Genomic DNA, 8,525 nt, shown 5'->3' on the forward strand with positions numbered 1-8,525 from the left:
CTAACTCAAAGTTAAAAACAATGGGAAGTAGAGGATGTCATTCTTTTATATTTGCAAAGTAATTCTGTGTTTTCTTTGTATGGATTTACTTAGGAAACTGGGAAATCTAAAAAAAAAAACAATGAAAAGATTTCAAGGTTACCACTTTTCCCTTAACAATCAGAAATCTATTCATGTCACTATGCAAAATGTTTGATTTATAAAGGAAAATATCTCTTACTTGAAAGGTCTGACCTTTTTAGGCATATAAAATGCTTGAAGTTCCCTGTGCAACTCTCAAAGTAATGTGCAAAATAATTATGCTTTTGCAAAAAGAGTGGATTCTCATTTCCAATGAGGAAAAAAATGCTACTTAAATACGTTAAAAATATTTAACAAATAGATCAATTTCTATCCTGATTTAAAATAATAATCCCTGAAATAGTATCTATTTAATTCACTCAGGAATGAAGCACCTATCTGGCCAATAAGAAGACTGTCTTTACACCCTCAAAAATGTGTCACCTTCATTTCTAGGGATCTAGTGCTCAAAAATGGTCTGTCATGTAATAATGTAGTAGAACCAAAAGCCTATTTCCTCCTTTTCCAGGAAAAGATGCGAATTCTAGTTTGAGTCCCACATACCAGTATCAGTGTCTTTTTCACTAGCAACAGTATTTATTCTCAAAACTGCTTTTAACTTCTGAATATTCCTTTTTTATTCCAAATTCTTTTGCTTTGTAAGGACATTCACTCCCTACATAGATATGCAGACTACCTTTAAATGTTTAAAACGCCATCAAAAACCATTTCAAATTACTGTGTCAACCACATTCAAAATAGATGCAATTTATTTCATGTCAGTGCATTTTCATGTCAAAAACCAGGTTGTAGTCCCTGCCCTTTCTCCCAAAACAAAGCTGTACATCTGGGAGCTGCTTACAGAATGCTGAGCTTTTTATTCTGTGTACAGGGACAGACTTAAAAGATTTTACAAGGAAGAGGAGAAAAGGGACTGACAGTTTGGTTTGAGGCCAACAGTTCAACCCATAGTAAAAGGGGATGGTCTGGAAGAATGCACAAATTAGAGACTCCACGACTTCAATTTCACAGTGTGTGTACCAACAGCGTTTATTACATTTTGGCCTTAACAGGGATTTCAAGAATCTAAAAGGCTATGAATGCCAAAATCTTTTTGAAAAGCAGAGGGCTTTAACCACACCACTCCCCTGATGCCTCTGGGAACTTAAAAGTATGACCCTGGGCAATAAACCTATTTGATATGTCATGCACATTATAGCTGTTCAATTTGCATCTATCATCCTATGCCAATTTAAATGATGGTTAAATGAGGATACCTCATTATGTTACTGAATGGACAGATACCGAAGTGTAGAATGTCACAGGGCAAATTCCTAGCAAAGCTTCACTGCATGAACGGGTCTGACACATAAAACACTGCAATTCACATGGAAAACTGCACTTTGGACAAGAAATCACACAATATGTGCAGTCTCAGAAACAGTCTTTTCATTCCATCCACGGCTGGTAAAGCAGTTTACCACATGGGCATAATATATCCATACACATGACCAAAATAGAACACAATGCTAAATTGTTCTCAGGTGTGAGGTGTGCTTCTGTGGCCCCCCGATAAAATACAACTTACATAAAGCTTGTATTGAACCAAATACACCTGGGGGTCAGTCTGCTCATGACCATCTTTGCTTTAGGTTTCTTTCACTTTTTGCTGACAGCTCATCAGAGCTTTAGCTGTCCATTATCTCTAAATATTTATTTCCTATTTGAGGACTCATTTGAAAGTCAGCTGGCATTTCAAGTGGAATGCTAAAAGAGTGGAATATTTTCAAAGTATTGTTACTATTGCTTAAAAAGTAAATTCTTAAGTTCCTTCTCAAGGCGATGGCCAAGAGAGGTGAACAAATGTTCATATAACTAAAGTAAACCAGCAGTTTATCACTGTTGGTAGTGGCAACTGTTGGATGTAACTATCTCAATGGATGTTAAAAATAATTCTCATTCAAAAACCACTAATTTTCTTGACAATTACCTAAACATGAGGAACAGATATTAACACATGCAATATGGGAAGCAAAACAGTTCCGAAACAGTATTTTTTTTCTAAGTTTCCACAGAATTATAAGCAACTTTCTTAATGTGCCATTCTTCATATTCACAGAGATTGAAAGCATATTCTAATCTAAATACACTGAACATTAAGTATCTACAAGTGCTTGTAACTACTTCACCCTTTAATGTCTTTAGCTTATATTTAGACTTAACATTTTGATTATAAAACCTGAAATGCTGTCATCTTAAAAAGCAAGGCAACGCTGGTACCTTGCTCTGGAATTTCACACCACATGTAATATTGGGAATAGTAGAAAGGGAGGGAGAGCTTGTAAGTGTATCACCTCCTTTTCTTCTGCCTCACTTGTAAGTACATACTAGAACCAGAAAAATTCTCACTGTGGATGTACCTACACTTCAATCTGAGCCATACAATTAAGAATACAAAGGTTACAACACAGTAAGATAAACACCTATAACCACAGAAATAAAGGCTTGTGTTTAATACTTCCTCTGTTGACACACTCAGCAGAAAAGGAAAAGCTTAGAAATTAACTATCTAAAATGACAGAGGAAGAGACACAAAGCAAGCTCAGACCAGGGACAGCAAAGAACCATGCAAAGGGCAGAGAGAAGTCAGTGTTTCTTGTCTGGCAGATGAATGTACAGCTGAAAGGAGTTTCAGTAAAGCTTTTACCGACAGTAAGTACTCAAAAAATTCAGGGTTTAATCTTGCTCATCTCAGTCATGCAAGGAATTGCCCTCAGATGCAGTGACACATTTTTCATGAGTTAGTTTGCATGGTCAGGAGAGGTACCAATAATAAGGCTTTAAGAACTGAAAACACATCTTATGCTTAGTAGTGTAGTACCTTAAGTGATTTACAGTTTGTTTTTTTCCCATTTACATTACAAGCAACAAGAAATTAAAGGGTAAAGATAAAAAATTAAACATGAACCCAGCTCACATGTTACCACATCAATTCACTTCATACCATTTAAAAATCAGACACCCCTCCCCTGTAGAAAAAGGGTTCATGCCTTGCAACAAGAGCACTAGAAGCATCAGCATGGAAGTCTGGAGCTGTAAAGACTGGGAAAAGTTCATGTATCTCAGCGTGGGAGGGATACTCTCAGTGGGAGCAAGGATGCCTGCACAGGAGAGCTGACGTCAGTGGAAGTGGGAGGGAAACGGTGATGGGAGGTTTGTCAGGGAAATGACTGAGGATAGTGTCAGTGGGAACAGGGAGGAATCAAGAGAGAGCTGACAGCCTCAGTGGAAGCATGAACAGTACGTGTGGGAATTTCAAAAGGAGGGAGGGCTTGTACGTTCCAAGGGGAAGGAATTACCAGACAGGCAGGAAGAGAGAAGACAGCTTAACTGACTAAATAATGTGCTGTTAAATGCTGAAGCGAGATCCACTTCAGCGCTGCAGGTACAACACAGCATACAGCCTCCTGTGTGCAGAATTATGCAACCATTGGCTTGCAGCGACTGCAAAATTCTCAGGCAATTTCACAAGGCTTGAATGAAGAAAACTTACCAGCTGTAAGGCCACAGATTTAAACTGGCTGTCCCACATCAGCTGATAAATCAAAAGGCTATTTCATTTAGCCCTGCTGGCTTAGGACTATTTTTAATTTAAAACAAAGGAAGTTTGGATTTACTCCCTCATCCCTTTGCACTGAAATGCATATATTTCTGTGTTACATCTACGTGACAGGGAGAGTTACACAAGAGGAAGGAAACCTCATATATGTAAAAGAATGACAGAGCAAAATAAATATGCAATGTATGTGCTACACTGAACAATAATGCACTACAGAAGAGGAGTGACACTCACACGTGAGGTTGGGACAGCATATGCTCATAAATACACAAGCCAATTGTAAATAAATCATAGAATCATTAAGCCCTTATACCATTCCAGCATTTACCCCACTCATGCTATAGATTAAACAGAGGCATTATTCTCAAGGTATTTAAGCAGGTTTCTATAAAGTTAAGTACCTTTACCACACATTCAACACAACTGTCTGAAAAAGAAAATCATAGCTATAAATAATATCTATGAAAAAACAACCACAATTTTAAGTCCACTTTTTTGAAATTGCTAAAGCTAAAAAAAAAAAACAACCCCCCCCCCCCAAAAAAACACCCCCCCAAAAAAAAACAAATAAACAAAAAGAAAACAACCTCCAAACCAAAAAATCCCCAACACAACAACAAACCCCTCTCCTTTGCAACAGCACTGGGGAAGTGTCATTTGATATTCTTAATGTAGCACTGGATAACCAAACCCAGGTCACTGCATCCAAGTCTTGCTCATCTTTCACTGGGAAAGTGCAGAGTTTAGGCTGTGGAATTGATACGCTGAAAATTAAGGAAGAGTTTTGATGGTGATTCACTTTTTGATACCACACATATTCCAAGAGGCTCTTACACTTTCTAATAAAAGCACCACATGAAAATTCTAATGAAGGAGGAGATACAGGTCCTGTGGCCAAATACCATTTATTAAAAGGGCTCTTCCATTTCTCACATACTGTCACCATACTTGTACATACCAGAAACAGGTATTATGGCACTTATCTCTACACACACACACACACTGTCAGGACTGCTCAATAAATTTGCTATGGATAAACTTAGGGGTTTCCGTGCTAGGGAAGAGCACATAACTTTTTAAGCTAGAGTTTGTAAACTGATGCAAATCACAAAATACAGTATGCTCACACCACACATCCAGAAAATCATCTTGACCAGAAGAAAGATAAAATAAGACAAACATAAAGCCAGAATAGGTCTGGGGCTAATTAGCAATACATGTAATGCCATTTTAAAATTAGCATGAGTTATTTCTTTTTATGATACCTTCTGACTTGAAAAACATTCACTATAGCTAAACACCAAATTCAATAAAAGTTGTTGCACTATTATATATATTTTAATAAACTTAATAAGCTAATGCCAGCCAAAATGAAAATATGAAATGTACACATGGGCCAAGTTTTGATTTTAGTTCTAACACAGGACTCTTGGCTTTAATCTGTGCATATACAACAAAAGACTGTGAATGAATTTCAATCAAAGCTCTCTGACACCAAGTGCAAATGCCATTCAGGCAGGTTACTGGCTATTCACACATATTCTGATGACATGACCACTGCTCAAAGCACAAAAGCATCTTGTGTTCGTGTGAGGGTATCCCAGGGGCCATAAAGGGTGTACTACAAGCACAGTGAAGCATAGCAATGGTTCCTAGTAGTGCCCTAATTCTTACAGTTCTTCTTCAAATCAAAAATCCTTTTAACTCCAAAACAGCACAAGGTCCTGCCCAATGCTCCTTTTGGCTTCAGGAATTTCAGGCTCCTGTCCGTTACTGTCAATGTTCTCATCAAACTCCGTTTCTTTCCAAACAAGTTCAGTGTTCTATGAAATCTGCTCTCTGTGACAGCACAGCCCTCTCCTCCAGCACGACCCCTGAGACAACGCCATTATCCAGGACACTAAGAACTCTAAATCTGATCATATTATACACACTAATGATAAAAACAGAGAATGAAATACCATGTTGCTTTATAGCTCTAAAGAGTATTATAGGATTTTGCACATGAAAATCAGACAGATGTGATGGCTCCAACAGATTCTGTATTCAGCTGAGCACAAACAGAATTCCATTCTCACTTCTCAAAACCCATCATTTCACAGCAATGTGCTTGAAGTGATGACAAGGGCAGAAAATACGACAGAGTGATAAAAATCAGCATGACTGCCAATGAGAGTACAGTCTGCATAAAAATCAGCATCACCCTATAGCATCTGGCTGAATTATCCAAACTTAGGAACAAGAATTTTTACAGAGTTCTTGAAATCAAACAGCAAAATTTAACAAAATTAAGACCACTTCCCATGAGTGCCTCTGGAAACAGGTTTTGGAGTTGTTTTTTAACCCATAAGCAAGCACACAGAAGACAAATTCACAGAATATAAATTTTAAGAATACTTTTGGTTTAGATTCTGTAATGTGAGTTATATTCAGAATTAAAAATTCAACTAGCAAAACTACTGTCAGGATTCTGATGACAAATTAAATGTCTTTAATATGGTTATCATATTAAACATGCCATAAGCATGTCTATCATGTGCAAACAGGGCCATAAAGTTCACTTTTCTGTACGTTATTAACACAAAAATGTAGTTTAATGTAACACCATTCACCTTCATGTTCTACCTTAGGTATTTTAATTCCTCCTCCAACTCACTACCAACAAAGTTTCTTCTCAATTTCTAGACTTCTTTTAAAGTCCTATGAACTGAAATTAATAAATTCACATAACAACAGAAGAAAATAAACCACATAACTTAAGAAAATTATTCCAGGTCAATACTCCAGAAGCCATCTTAATGAGCATGTAAAAATCCTAAGAAAACTACAGACCATTAGCTCCTGTGAGTCCACAAAACGCTTGACATTTTGCTAGTTCTTGCCTGCATCTTAAGCCTGTATCTTGTATTTACGGCATGTGTATCTCAGTTCTTGCCACAGTAACCCAAAGCAGATCAGCCATGTTATATAATATCCCCTGGGCTACTACATTTTACTTTTTATATTTGCAATTACTTATTTTTACAAAATATAGTTCACCCCCCCCAAAAAAAAAGCAAAAATATAGGATAGTGAAAACCTACAGCGTTAGGATCTAAAGTACAGCTCATACATAAACAGGCCATCAATAGAAAGTAAACAGAGAAGCAAGCACTGCACACCACTCAGTTATAACTAAAAAAAACAAAATCACAAATTACAATCTTTTTTAGCATGTGGCTAGCGCATTCATACAGCCTTGGGTTGCATCTCTACACACGCTAGCACACTCAAAAAACCCTCCCAATAACACACTATCTGCAGCAACAGACAAGGTCAACAAGTTGTTAATGTAAATCAGTACCCAGAGCAAAAACCGCTGCCTCTCTCCTTTCAACTTTCTGAATGGCAGAGGGATGCAAACCGATCAGCTGGGCTAGCAGATGCCTCAGACTGCGATTTGCCTCCGCTTCCAAACAGGACAAGCACAAACAGCAACACTGGACAATCCAGTACAAACACACACAAAGAACACAGTAGCAGTGCAGCTCCCATGCATGGCGGAGTCCCACCACGGACAGACAGACGGACGGGGACCTCCGGGTTCAGAACCAAGATCCGTGCCTTTGGTTCTAACAATTGACGAGGACACCTACAATTATTTCCTTCCCAACATTAGGAAAACGCATTTTGTGGAATCAAGAAAGAGAACTGGGTACATCTATGAAGTCGTTTCAGGAGACTGGTTAGTTTTCTAAATGAAAGTAATCGCTCAAGCCAGAAAAAGCTTCCCCGCAACATACCACTTCAGCGGGGAGATTCCTTGGGTTAGTTCACTACAGCCAGCTCGTGTTCTGAGAGAAACAGTGTTTATGTTTAGCACCCTTTTTACCTTAACACTGGATCTGCTGGTCTCGACCTCTGCCTCCATGCTCTGGCTGTTCTCTCTCTTGTTTTTCTTAGAGGAATTAGTCCTTGCCTCATAAGTGGATGTGTTGTAGCATTTAATGAATAATCCTGGGACGGGGTTGCCTTGCTGCTGTTGAGACATGGTTGTGTTGGTCTGGTGAGGGGAATTGCACTCTTCAGACTCACTGCTACTGTGACAGATCACTCTGCTGTCAGAGAGGTTGGTGCTTGGAACACAGCCCATGCTTTGTGGCCACCTGGGGAATACGTCTAAGTTGGGTATATATATATGAATATATATATATATCTTTCCTTCCCGTTGGTATTTTCCCCCTGCTTAATTTTTTGTTAACAGGTTGAACCTCTTCCCTGGGTCTCTGCTACACTCTGAAGCATTGCCATCGGTCCCTTTTACACACCAAAAACGTGTCTGTTCTCCTCGTCCTCCAGGAAACGGGTCCTTTTATCTCAATCTCAGCAGTGGGCTGGGGAGCTGGAGGGAAGGGGTGAAATCAAGAACTGGTCTACTTCATATTTTCACAGATTATTATTCATTTTTCTAAGCCATCTGAGAATCTTGCTAGGGTTTTCTCCGGGGAAAAAAGCAAGGCAAGAAAAAAAAGGGGGACGAAGGGCAAAAATAACAAGAAGCCCCCAAGCCCCCCAAAACACGCACCCCAGCGTCTTCTTGGCTCAGAGCGGCCGGGGGCACTGCACCATCTCCTCCTTTCTAGTCCGGAGCACGGCGCATTTTCCACCGGGGCTTGTACGGCGTGACCGGTTAACCCGGGAACCGGCCGTGGGCCGCTCCCCACCGCGTCCTCCGCGCTCCCGGGCAGCAGCGCTCACACCTCGCGGTCCTGCTCGGCGCTGTGCCGGGATGTGCCTTGGGGCCAAACCCAATAATTTAAGCGAATAACAGGAATAATGGAAGATTGCCCCTCCGCGCCGAGGAGCC

The 8,525-nt window shown here is 39.5% G+C and overlaps 1 protein-coding gene across 3 annotated transcripts in view; it reads right to left on the reverse strand.

The window, feature by feature from the left end:
- Window positions 1–8,007, reverse strand: part of PDE8A (phosphodiesterase 8A) — a 121,045-nt gene extending 113,038 nt beyond the window's left edge. For 2 of the 3 annotated variants that reach the window (XM_057432274.1, XM_057432196.1), the window contains exon 1: window positions 7,551–7,927. In XM_057432274.1, coding sequence (XP_057288257.1) covers window positions 7,551–7,811 — 261 coding nt within the window. In that variant the 5' untranslated portion in view covers window positions 7,812–7,927. Of the gene's footprint in view, window positions 1–7,550; window positions 7,928–7,986 lie in introns of those variants that run through there. The other variant, XM_057432353.1, reaches the window with a different exon arrangement.
- Window positions 8,008–8,525: the final 518 nt, after the last annotated feature.

The sequence above is a fragment of the Pezoporus wallicus genome, unplaced genomic scaffold (assembly GCF_028554395.1).
Source record: "Pezoporus wallicus isolate ANWC-B61680 ecotype Strahan unplaced genomic scaffold, APGP_CSIRO_Pwel_v1 contig_3952, whole genome shotgun sequence".
NCBI lineage: Eukaryota > Metazoa > Chordata > Aves > Psittaciformes > Psittacidae > Pezoporus > Pezoporus wallicus.